Consider the following 13,335-nt stretch of genomic DNA (forward strand, 5'->3'; position numbering starts at 1 on the left):
GTCAACTAGCAGATGTTTTCACAAAAGCATTACCTGCCTATCTATTATCTTCTCATATGTCCAAGATGGGCATTGTCAACTACTATGCTCCATCTTGCGGGGGGATGTTAAAGAATAAGGATGAGGATGCAAAGTTGTTAAAAGAAAACGGATGATTAGTTTTTCCCTGTTTTTCAGCTATAGTCAGTTATGCATTCTTTTCTTTTATAACAACTTAGTTAACCATGCTGCTGGTGTGGGAATAATTTCCTTTTGCATGGGAAAGGCTGGCTCATCAGCCTTGATACGTGTATATATATTCCTTCTGTTTCTTCATTGTAAAAGGGAAAAAGAGACAATCAGAATAATAAAACTGCATTGGAAAGTTAGCAGCCAAAACGTCTTTGTTCTCTGTTCCTTTCTTTTTCTTTTGGTTTTCAGCCTCTGCAACCCTCAGCATTTCTTTCATGAAATTCCAAGCTCTCTCTTTCCCTTCTCCAGCTTCTCCGCCATCATATCGATCTTAAAGCAAACTTATGTCCTCTGCTTCTTGGAGTTGATATTGGTAACAGAATATGAGCACCATATTTGGCACAACTAGCTTCCCTACTCTTCGATCATTCTTAATCAACCATTTGTGCAAATTAAGTTGTGCTAATATTACTCGATCTTCATATAAGAGTACAGTATTGTCTACTCCCACTGGCTAGACTAAGCACATGCATGGCCAATGGGTGCTAGGGTTAATTCTCTCATTTGTTAACTATCACCTTCATTAATTAGTGGCTTTTGGAAGCTGTAAACTGAAGAATGAAAAAGAAAGAAAAGACTAGACACATCATATTAAACTGATACAGCGAGGGAAAGTGTTTCCTGTATCACGCATGGAAATTAGCAAGGCTCAGCTGCTGTGGGGAGATTCATTATTCCACGCCGGCCGCGAAAGCTGAGGGGAAAAGATGCCATTGCTGGTAATAAGCATGCGATTGCCATTAATTTTAGACATGTGCTGGGCGCCCCATCATCTTGTAATTCTACCTACATATCAAGTCAAGATTATACTTAATTTAAATTATTCTTTGACGTTAATTAGTGGGAGAAATTATTAATGCTACGTCCGCAAGTAATCAGAGTGAAAGACAAGTACATTTCTCCATTAATGTGCACAACGCTTGGAATATCTTGGATCGATAAGAAGGTTGCAAACAAGTTTCTGAGTGTATGGAATAGTTAACGTATATCACAATTCTTTGCATGCCATGACAAAATATAATCGGTAACCTCTTTGAGATTTTTTTTGTTGGTCAATGTTCATCATTAATGCACTACTCATATCATTTTCTTTCATCACTGCGCAGCAAAATATCGGTGTTCAGTATTAATGGTGGGTGAAATTGGGGATGGGATGGGATCACGCTATGAACTGCACTTCATCCTAATTAATGGCTGCTACCAAATGTGCCTTCCAGATTATAATATTCAAAACCTAGCTACCTGCAGGTGATGTGGTTGACAAGCTGCTAAAAGAATGGAAAAGTACTGGGGAGATAATTGGTCGCACAGATGATCATGGATCATACAGCTCTAATTTTGGCATCTTAGGAGAGTATAAAATAAGTGTGCATTAATACATGCAAATTCAACATGGTCACTCTGTCTAAGAGATGAAACAAAATATTTTAACATTCAACTGTGAAAAAAAAGCATCATTGTGAAAACATTCTCACCATATATATGAGGAGAAACCAAGGCAGATTGTAAGAAAATTGACGATAAACTAAATCTTTGTTATGGCTTGCTGCTCATGAACTGACACGGGATTTCTAGCAAGGTTGGAGGATAGCAATCTAATGTCTGTCAAGTGTTTGGGCATCAGCCTTGAGCTATTCTTCAGAGTTTTAGGCACTGCTTGTTTAGTAGAAAATGATTTATGAGAATCACCTTTCAAAAAAATTTATATTTATTTTCTATAGAAAGAAAAAATATTTTTTAATTAAAGAAAAAGTTGATTTAGTTTTTAAATAAGTGTTTATTTATTTATTTTGGACTGAATATATTTTCAAGAAGTTGTGAAAAAATAAAATAAAATTTTATGTTATTTGTTGATGATATCAAATTTAGTTCTCAATCTTTTAATTATTATTGTTGTTGTTGTTGTTATTATTATTTTTATATTTGAATTTTTTTTATTTTTTTAATTTCATCCTTTAAAATTTGATTTTTATATCAACTTTGATCCTTAATTTTTTTCATTGTTATTTTTTTCTCTTATTATTTTTTTAATTGAAAATTTTTTATCTATCATCTTTGATTTTCATTATTTTAATTTTTATTTATTTTATTTGAAATAATTTATGAAATTAAAAAGAAAAAATTTCAATTTTATTCTCCTTTAACTTTCTCATTTATCAGATTTGGTCCTCATTCTTTTAATAAACTTGAAAAAAATAAAATATTTATAATTTATTATCCAGTATATTTTTTATGGTATAATCGAACACTAAAAAATATTTTTTAATTTATTTTTTTAACATCGTCAAACATAAAAAAATATTTTATTAATTTATTTTTCATAAAAATTACATTCTAAAAGGAAATTATTTTATAATAAACAAACGAAGTTAATTTTTTTAAGAAAAGGCCATGATAAATAAAAGAGTTCAAAGGGTGGGCTTATAGCTGGCACACTTGTCCTGCCAATGAAGAACTTACATTTTATGAGCAGTCTCACTACAAAAGCTTTTAGTACGTGTTCGAGAGATAGTAGTGGTTGCAGGTGGAAAAAAAACAGGTCTAATGAAATCATTGTTATTGTGGTTTATTGTATTAAAATATGGGTTGAAATTCGTGTTGACTAAAAGGCAGTTTGCATTTATTTGAAATTCGTGGTTTATTGTATTAAAATATGGGTTGAAAATACTTTTGTAAGTGCTTTGCTAATATGATTTTTGTAGTTGTGAATGATTAATATGCATTGTATTCTTTAATACATCATAAAAATTACATTATTTTTGTACTCCTATCATTCGATCAACCTACTTGCAATCTCATTACTGATATAATTTATTTGAGAAAACCTTTGGTTTGCTTGGCTTTACAAATGTGGAACAATTAAAAAATCATAAAGAAAAAAATTTAAGATTGTGAATATATTTTATAAATGTCATATTTTCTTGTGATTTTCGTTTAATATAGTTATATAATGTCATTAATATTATTATAATTTGAACTTGTGATTTGTATGAATACACATTCATGTTCTATAAAATTTCTTGTAGAGTGTATAGATTCAGGATTTTCTATGATATATATTGCAAGCAAACATATTGTTTTCAACACTTACAAATAGTTTTGCCTAATGTTGAAATATTTTGCCTAATATTGAAATATTTCTTGAACTTCTCTATTTGCAGCACATGATATGCTATTTTGTACATAAAGATGGTGACTTTTCCAATAGAGCTTAAAGTATGTTTGGTATTGTAAGTTGTGTTTGTTACCCGAAATCACTTTTCAAATTTTCATGTGTTTATTTGTCGTTAGAAAAGTTGGTCAACGAAAAACACTTTTCAGTCAAAGAAAAATTTAGCTTGGTTTTCAAGAAAGTGTTTTTCTTTTATTTTGAGTGGAAAACATTTTCCGGAAGTTGTGAAAAATTTAGAAATGTCATATTATTTGTTGATTATATCAAATCTGATTCTCAAACTTTTAATTGCTATATATATTTTGTTTTGAATATTTGTTTTTTTAATTTTATCCCTTAGAATTTAAATTTTATATTAATTTTGGTCCTCATTTTTATAATTGTTATTTGCTTCTCCCTTATCATTTTTTAATTGAAAATTTTTATCTATCGAATTTGGTCCTTATTATTTTGATTGTTACTTATTTTATTTGAAATAATTTATGAAATGTTAATTATTATTATTTTAATTTCTTCATCTTTTAATTTTTTTTATTTTTTAGATTTGATCTCTATTATTTTGATTATTATTTATTTTATTTGAGACAATTTATGAAATTATATTTTTTTTCAATTTCATTCTCATTCAACCTTTTTATTTGTAAGATTTGTTCCTTGTTATTTTAATAAACTTGAAAAAAAATAAAACATTAATAAGTTATTTTCCAGCTCATTTTCCATGACATAACCAAACACTGAAAAATATTTTCCAACTTATTTTCCATTACACTACCAAACATCGAAAAATAATTCACTTTCTCGGAATTTACTTTTCAAAGAAAAACTATTTTCTAGCAAACAATCGGGGCCATAGTAATTTTTGTGATTGTGGTTTGAAAAAAGTTATTTTATAAAAAAACACTTTTAGTTAAGGTTGATTTGGTATTTATATATGTTTGGTTGAAACTATGGTTGAAATTGAAGTCGAACAAAAAATAGTTTAATGTGTTTGCTTAAAAATACTTTTCAAATTGAAGTTATAAAATAACTAAAAAAGACGTATATTAATATTGATGGTTTTTAATTGAAATATTGTAGATTTAACTACTGCTATTACATCATTAAATATACAATATTTTATATAAAGTATTTTTTATTGTTCCATTAAACTATCTGTAATTTTATTACGTACGAAATCCATTGGATAAGGACTAAAATTTCCATGGTTTCCTGAGTGTGCAATAATATCATGTAAAATATCATCAGGAACAAAATTGAAATAGCAATCAAATTCTGCAAATGCTACGTCATCATGCAATTTTCTTCTAATCTAATTATATTGTGATATTGAATAATATTAAACACTAATTTTTTTAAATAAAACGCAATTAGTGAATACGATAAAGAAGAAGCAACTTCAACCATTTTAAATGTAAATAATAATAGGTCTCACAAATAATAAATTACGTATAGTAATTAACAAATAATTTATTTATATGATCCACTTCAAAAACAAAGCAACCATCAAAATAAACACTCCCTTGTACAAAGAAATAATTAACTAAATGTGCTTAGAAGTCTGTTGTAGAGTATGTCTTGTTAACAATCCAATCCAATCCAAGTCCCATGTAATTTGATTAGAAGTCAGAGTCAATTGAGATAATTAACGAAATGTGCTTAGAATTGTGATTAGTTTTAATTCAGTAAACGATAAAGTAGTGAGCTATTGGATTATTAGTTATTTAATTCAGTTCATTGTAATGTGTATTTATTTTCTGATTTTTTTTTTAAAAAGGGCAAGTAATACTCCTATTTCTATATTGGATCTTGAAGTGACTGATTAGTTATTTAACTTAATTAGTCACCTAACAGTTTATATTTTAATTTTATCTGTATTAATTCATTGATTCCAAATTTTCTCCGTCCTGATTTGTATATGTCTGCGCATTAATTGTTTATGTTAGATTATTAATTTTATTCTTATTTTGCAAAATTTAATGTGTAATGATTTTGTGAAAAAAATAATAAAATGAAGGTTTTTTAAGATGAAGAAGACCATGAGAATGGTAACGGTTGCGGCGATATGGTGGTTAACAGTGGTTGGTGCCGCATCTCCTCCATCGACAACAGTTCCAGCTTTCCTCTGGTCTCCTCACCGCCATCAGAATGTCCCTCCCTCCCTCCCTCCCTCCCTGTCTCTCTCTCTTCATTTTCCAATCTAAGCTATTTAGTTTCTTACTTGAAATTTTATCGGTAAATTGGCAGCCTGTCTGTTGTTTAACATATGCTTTCTTTTAGGGTTTTTAAATTTTCCATGATAAAGCTATATATGTGTGTGTGTTTATAAGAGAATCAATTATATCGAAATTGACGTAGGAGTAAAGGGAAGAGAAATTGATCCTTTAAACTTCAACTAAATGCCAATACAAAAGTGTTCTCCTTTCTCACATAATATCAGCTAATACGCAAAACACAACAAATGACCAAATATACGCGATATTACAGTGGATTACAATCTTTCTCCTCTTAGATCTTTAAATAGGATCAGTATGAAACCCTCCAGATTTTTCTGGCGTTCCTGCTTCTCCCCATAGATTCCTGATAAACAATGCAAGTGAGATGACTTTGAGTCTCCCTAAAATGAAACCACATCACAAACAGATCAGTAGATCATGCTTTATTTGGTATTCTTACCTCCTGAACATTGTCACTGTTTTTCTTGTAAATTACTATTGGCTGAACAAAAATATCGTACTTTGGGTTTTTGAATTTCAACAGCCAAGCTTCTTTCGCTTATGGGATATGTGCTTTCTATGATATTCAATCTATTTTGAAGATTTTGTATGCCTATCATGTTCTCCTGGCTTTATATTTGCTGCATATTATTCTACAATTGGAATGTTTAAACATGTTAGATTCTGATCACGGGTCAAACAACAGAATGAGTGAAGCAATGAATTATCAGACCATTTCTTCAAAGGATCTTGCCAGGTTGGTGCTGGCTGAAGGAGGCTGGTCAAACTTACTGGTACTGCGCTCTCCTTCATGCTAAGAGCTTGCTGCAATTTTTTGCAGTATCATAGTAAGTTCTGAAAATATTTTTTCTTCAAAAAACTTATAAGAAGAAGAAAATTTTGTGTTTCTCTCCTTTTTTGGTTCAATTCTTTACTTTTTGTTTAATCTTTTTCCATGTAGTGATCAGAAAAGAAAGTTCAGCAATCTTTGGATCTGGCAGTTGTTTTTGTTGGCAGAGGGGTAAGAACTTTTGGGGCTCATCATAAGTCAACTATGTAACCACAATACATGAGTGCAATAACATTTTTTTTATTTCCATAGGACTGATCTGGTGAACATGCTGCCGAGGCTTTTATCTTATGGTGTTCATATTCTAATTTTATTTTTGGTATGTGTAACTAAGTAGGTTCTGCTTAATGTTGTCTGGTCTATTTTGATAATTGAACACTTTTGTTAGCTTGGCATATCATTGGCAGTGCAATATCTTGCAACTTTGTCGCTATTTTTCTAGCCCTAGGTTATTGATTGCACACCATTGATTTTCTACAGCTGTTTTCCACAGATATTTCTGCAAGCAAAAATGCAGATCCAGCTCTTGTGAACTTTCTCAAGGTAACAAGAGCTTCTCAAACTATTTTTAAATGGTTTTTTAATTGGAATCAGTAGACCCTGATTTGCAGAAATTGCTTCATTCCTGCCTGTTTGTGTTCTTATAGTTAGCGTTCCTACTTTGAACAGGTCCTTTTACAAAGTCCAATTTTTCCATGGGATTTCCGTATGTTGCTGCATCAGAGGAGGCAATGGAGAATTCATTGGTTTCTGGGTTTGCTGAAGCTTGTGGACAGGATTTAGGAATCAGTAAGTGGGTTGATTTTTTTATTGCTTGATGATATCAAAAAATTTCGTTTAAAGTCATGTCTTTGCCAGATATATATATATATATATATATATATATATATATATATATATTAATTGGACATTTGCAAGTGAAATGTTCTCTGAGCTTATCAATTCCGTGGAGATGTTGGGGGGAAAATATGTGGTTCTCTATGTTTCAGATCCTTTCTGATCAATCCAGCTTCCTTATCATCAAGAGCTAGAAAGGTTTCTTGCTGAAGGTGCTGGAGGAAATGCATCACTGAATTCCACCCACTGTGATGAAGTTTGTCAGATCAAATCATCGTTTCTGGAAGGAGTTTTAGTTGTAAGTTTCCATGTTGGCCTTTCTTTTGTATGCTTTATTTATGATAGTGCTTGTTTTATTTGTTTTCTTGTCTCTTTGTTGAATATATAGATATTTTGGTATTATCATGTAGGGCATGGTCATTGGAGATGGCCTGATTATGAATGGTAAATTTCTAGCGGTCAGCAGGAGTGTTTTCATTCTCTGCATCTCATGTCTTTGAAGAAGCAAAGATTTTTCTTTGTTTAGTAAATTATCAGAAAACACCCATGGGCACCTGGTTCTCAAGTACACAAGGCATGTACAAGAGCAACACTATCCTGAACTTGAAGGAACAAAAGAGCAACAGAATGAAGTCTAACCGAACGGCAAATATAATTTGCCTCCACAGTATCTTTTTTCACCCCACAATAATACTGTTGTAGCTTGTTGGGAGCCCCGCGGTATGGTAAAGAGGTATTATAGAAAAATTATTAATATTTCTTGGACGGCTAGGATTTCTTAGGTTGCTAGGATTCCTTGAATGGTTTAGGGTCTACTATAAATAAATATTATGTAACCCTATTTTGATATAGTGAAAATAAAAGCTCCTCGCTCCTGTGAATGTAGGCATATTGTCGAACCATATTAAATCTTGTGTTCTTTCTAGTTTCTCTCCCATTACAATATTCATCTATAATTACTGCAGGTCTTTCACATCAAATACACTTGAACGAAATGCCTCAAAGAAGGATTCTCCTATTTTTTTCCTTATCATTACAAGCTGAACCGTTCCATGCCCATTTCCAAATCTACCCCCATCCATGATCTGCCTTACTAACATTGTTGATTGTCCTGGGAATCCCTCTCAAAAGACCCTAGCAAAATGCCAACACCAGTCGCTAGTTGGGGTCCTTCCGTCCTTGTTTCCAAGTTTGATTTCTGCTATAACCCTTGCTGTTGCTCTATTGTGTGTTGTAGCAGAAAGGTTGAGTTTGAAATCGAACAATAAATCAAATCTTAGTTGTTAATAATCTCTCATATCTTATACTGGACCTAAAACTAATTGCTGATTTTGAAGGCAAAATCTTCTTCCGAATCCAACAAGATATTTGACTGGCCTCCCTCTACCCTCTCTAATCAACTTCTGACGAGTTCATAGCATTTAGAGCTACTGTTGCAGTTTTAGGCCTCTTCCATGATCTCATGTATTCTCCCAAGCTTATTTTAAAGTTGATTCAGCATTAATGCAGGGGATGTCTTAGCTGAAACGGGAGGGTGCTTTCTTCTTTTTTTTTTTTTTGAGCTTACAAGCAGTCCAAGTAAATTATATAAACTCGGTGGCTCATAATCTTGGATGTGAAATTCTGCAGTTTATCTATACTGCTATGGTCCATTATACTCATTTTCTTGCTCTACTTGCACTCCAGTTTCACTTTAGTCCATTATATTATTGTATTTATGGAGTCCTGATATTGTGGCTGTCTGTGATGCTCAAGGGGAATGGTTTGCTTATCATTTTAATATCATGCCTATGATGTATGATGGGCATTGACACTCCAACAAGATTTGAGGCTTCCCAGGACTCTTAACCGTTTGTAAGGTGAGATGATACCTTTGTTTTGTACAACCACGTACTGTGTCATGGACAGTCGTGAAAGAGATTAGGTGGTTGTTATGTAGTTTTCACTGAATGGAGATGTCCTCTTGTGTTATTTAATCTAGATTGGAGCATTATGTTGTTTTTGTCAACATTCTGAATTGTATGTGCCCATTTGTTCCTGCCGTGTAGGTTTCATTCTAGATTTGATTAGTTATTTTTTTATGAATTGGCTAGTATTTCCATTAGAAATCTAGCCACTGCAATGATACGAACTTTGAAGTGGAAATGACTTGCAAATGTTTGCTTATCAATATAAAGCTCAATTATGAATACTGTTGACCTCAGATTGATGTCTTGTTTTAATTAGTGATTCTGTCTCGTCTTCTTCGTGATCTGTCTATTATAGCAAGTGATAGAAAATGATACCATTGGATTTAATTATGGCTATTACTTGCTTGTTTGAATTCTATGTACTGTAACAATTTCCCGAGCTTCCAGGAATTGATGATACTAGAACAATGTCCTTGGTACTTGAATTGATTTTTGCCTTTTGTTTAACCCACCTAGTAGTGCTCGACCTGAGCGTCCTCAGCTCGAGCATGCTCAACCTGGCAGTGCTAAACCCGGTAGTCCTCGACACGATAACTCTAGACGTGATTGTGCTTGACCTAATAGTCCTTGATTTGATAGTGCTCGACTTGGTAGTTCTCCACCTGAGCATACGTGACCTTGTAGTCCTTGATCTAAAACTCTTCGACTCGATAGTCCTCGACCCGAGCATGCTTGACCTAGTAGTGATCGACTTGGCAATGCTAGACCTGATAGTCCTCGTCCTCAACCCTGTAGTAATCAACCCCTGTAGTAATCAACGTGATAGTCCTCGACCCAGTAGCCCTTAAACCGAGCATGCTCGACCTGGTAGCCCTTCACTCAAGCATGCTTAACCTGGTAGTGCTCATCCCGATAGTCCTCAACCTAATCATGCTCGATTGGGTATTGCTGGATATGGTAGTCCTCCACCCGAGAATCTCGCCTGATAGCGCTCTACTCGGCAGTCCTCGATCCAAGCATGCTTGGGCCAATAGTGCTCTACTTGGCAGTCCTCGATCCAAGCATGCCTGACTTGGTAGTCCCCAACCTAGTAGCCCTCCACCTGGTAGTACTTGACGCAAGTGTCCTCAACATGGTAGTCCTCGACCCAAGCATGGTCAACTTGGTAGTGCTTGACCCGGTCGTCCTCGACTTGAGCGTGCTCTATCCGGTAGTCCTCAACCTGATAGCCATCGACCTGGTAGTGCTCAACCTAGTAGGCCTTGACTCGATATTCTTGGACCTGACAATGCTCGACTCAATGGTGCTGGAAGAGATTGCGTCTGGTCCAAGTGTCCTTGATATAGTAGTGCTCTGCCCGGTAGTCCTCAACGTGGTAGTGCTCGAGCTAGTAGTTGTCGACCAGATAGTTTTCAGTCCAGTTGCCTAATTGTTCTCGAGGTAGTAGTTGTCGACCTGATAGTTTCCAGCCCAATTGCCTGATTGTTCTCAACGCAATAATGCTCGATCTAGTAATTCTCGTCCTGGTAGTGCTCGACCAAGGAGTGCTCGGCGTTCTTTACCCGGTAATTCTCGACGCGGGCATGATCTGTTGATGAACATCTTGGAGGTGGTGGGTGGTGAAATGAAGACATCCCAATTTATTTATTTAACAATCCCGTCTTTAGAATTCGACATCTCACTTAGAGACCGGGGTCGCTTAGAATTCTCTCGTCTCCACCTACCAAAACTTTTCTCTAATTTATTAAAAACAATTCTGCATTGGAATTAATATTACGATGATATGATTGCCATGACTTCAGTTCAGAGTGGGGATCTGTTCCTTTCCCAAATATTTTCACACATGCATACCTTCACCATCAAGTTTACGCTCTTATTCCCCATCATCTGTTCTTTTTGGACCCCCCCTCATCGTTGTAAGCTGCTGGGAAGACTAATTTTTAACATGCAAAAAAAAAAGAGAAAATGTTAAGAGAATGGAGAATTTTTTGATTGTGTTATTAAACCTGGTTTAATGGGTTAATCTTGAAACCTCGTATTTTTTTTTGCCTAACTCGAGTTTCCAATTAAATTACTCGAGAACTAGTTCAAATTAAATTGATTTATTTCATGAGTCCAAATATAATCCTGATAATTGGTACAAATATGACTTGACTTTAAAAAAGAAACTTTTAAGATGATAATTTTTTTTAAAAAAAATATTAAGACAATGACAGATTAGATCGATCTCAGTCTCTCAGTAACTCGTGTCACAGATTCCATTGAATTTAATAATTTTTTTATATTTTTTTTAATTATATGATAATAATATATGATCATAAAATTGAGTATCAACCTAAAAATAAAAACTTATTTGATATAATGATAACCCCATGTAAAGCAAAAAAAATAAAAATCATGCAGTTTATTTCTCAACCAATCCTATATTAAACGATAAAATCGAGAAAATAAATTAAAACAATTAAAAAATAAAATAAAAAAATCCAACCAATGGATGAACTTGTCAAACTTATGAACCAAATAACTCAAGGCTAGTATGTCAAACTTGTAAACTGGGTTATGACTTCCAGTTAGATTATAATTTATTTATTTTTAGGGCATGTTTGTTTCCTGAAAAATAGTTTCCAGGAAACCACTTTCCAAACTTTCCTATGTTTGTTTGTCATTAGGAAAGTTGGTCAACGGAAAACACTTTTCGGTCAACGAAAATCAACGAAAAACACTTTCCAGTCAATGAAAAACACTTTCCGGTCAACGGAAAAATTTGTCTTGGTTTTCAGGAAAGTGTTTTTCCTTTTGGTTGTATTTGTTTTCCGGAAAGTAGTTTCCGGGAAACCACTTTCTAAACTTTTCTATGTTTGTTTGTCATTAGGAAAGTTGGTCAACGGAAAACACTTTCCAGTAAAAGAAAATTTTGGCTTGGTTTCTAGGAAAGTGTTTTCCTGAAAAATTTGGGCGAAAAACACTTTCCGGAAGTTGTGAAAAATTTAGAAATGTTATTATTTGCTGATTATATCAAATTTGATCCTCAAACTTTTGATTGCTATATATATTTTGTTTTGAATATTTATTTTAAGCTTTTAAAATTAAAAAAAATGTATTAATAGGTTTTACTTAAAAAATATTTCAGAAGCTTATTTTTCTATAATATGATATGACATATATAGTTATATTTTATAAAATAAGCTATGTATGAATATAGGATATAATAAAAAAAAATTCATCATTATATTTTTTAGATTTCATTCTTTTATTGTAAGTGATTAAATATTTATATTAAATATTGTATATATATTAGATAAACTTGAAAAAAAAATAAATTCATTGATAAATTATTTTGCAGTTCATTTTCCATAACATAACCAAATACTGGAAAGTGTTTTCCAGTTTATTTTCCATAACACTATCAAACATTGAAAAATACTTTCCTGAAATTCACTTTTTTCAGAATTCATTTTTCAAAAAGAAATAATTTTCCTGTTATTTTTGCACAATCCATCTATGAGAGATGAACAGTAAAATATAGGACAGTTAAAAAAAAACACTCCTGTAGAGTAATACTGCATAACACAACGATGAGGAGCTAGCCCCACGACCCCACATCTCTCATCGACATTGAATATTCTACCTTAAGAAATGAAAATGGTGATCGATGAGGAATTAACCTGTCACCAGCAAGCTGTCGCGTCCAGAACGAAGTTGGGTTGCCTTTACTCCTTGGTTATTTAATGCCACCAACTCAAAGATTCATGCGCAATTAATTGGTCCCCTCTCTCCCAGATTCACCACAAAAGCAAAATAATAGTGAATTACCGGGCATGACGCCCCTGCATATTGAAATTTGGATCAAAGGAATTGAATGTCTTGGATAGATATCGAAAGCTGCCATTAAAATCATATGAAAATAAAGACTTCATTTTCTTTAGATTAAATATGCAAGCTACACATTTCCTAGCAGTAATCCCCCGATGGCCAGCCTTTGTATGTCGGCTGTTTCAAAGAATTCCACATGCACAGTAGCGCGTAAAGGATATTGGACTGCTCGAAACCATGTAGTATTAGTAATTAAATATGTTGAATATCTCTGGTCCTGACAGAAGCCGATGTCCTTCCTATCTCTAA

At 33.1% G+C, this 13,335-nt stretch overlaps 1 protein-coding gene across 18 annotated transcripts; it reads left to right on the top strand.

Annotated features, from left to right (window-relative positions):
- Positions 1 to 4,973: 4,973 nt before the first annotated feature.
- On the top strand, positions 4,974 to 9,506 carry LOC133700450 (uncharacterized). 18 transcript variants are annotated; one of them, XM_062123987.1, is made up of 8 exons: positions 4,974 to 5,550; positions 6,298 to 6,410; positions 6,585 to 6,637; positions 6,719 to 6,785; positions 6,947 to 7,009; positions 7,136 to 7,255; positions 7,456 to 7,601; positions 7,714 to 9,506. In XM_062123987.1, exons 1-6 carry the CDS (start codon positions 5,466 to 5,468, stop codon positions 7,247 to 7,249), a joined length of 495 nt encoding a protein of 164 aa, XP_061979971.1. In that variant the 5' UTR covers positions 4,974 to 5,465; the 3' UTR covers positions 7,250 to 7,255; positions 7,456 to 7,601; positions 7,714 to 9,506. The 18 variants fall into 18 exon arrangements, 6 of the variants coding, with proteins under 6 accessions (XP_061979971.1, XP_061979970.1, XP_061979972.1 ...); XM_062123986.1 differs by having other exon boundaries at positions 4,980 to 5,550; positions 7,136 to 7,601; XM_062123988.1 differs by having other exon boundaries at positions 4,980 to 5,550; positions 7,136 to 7,601; positions 9,059 to 9,506.
- The last annotated feature ends 3,829 nt before the right edge of the window (positions 9,507 to 13,335 follow it).

This window comes from Populus nigra, chromosome 8, assembly GCF_951802175.1.
Source record: "Populus nigra chromosome 8, ddPopNigr1.1, whole genome shotgun sequence".
In the NCBI taxonomy this organism is placed as follows: domain Eukaryota; kingdom Viridiplantae; phylum Streptophyta; class Magnoliopsida; order Malpighiales; family Salicaceae; genus Populus; species Populus nigra.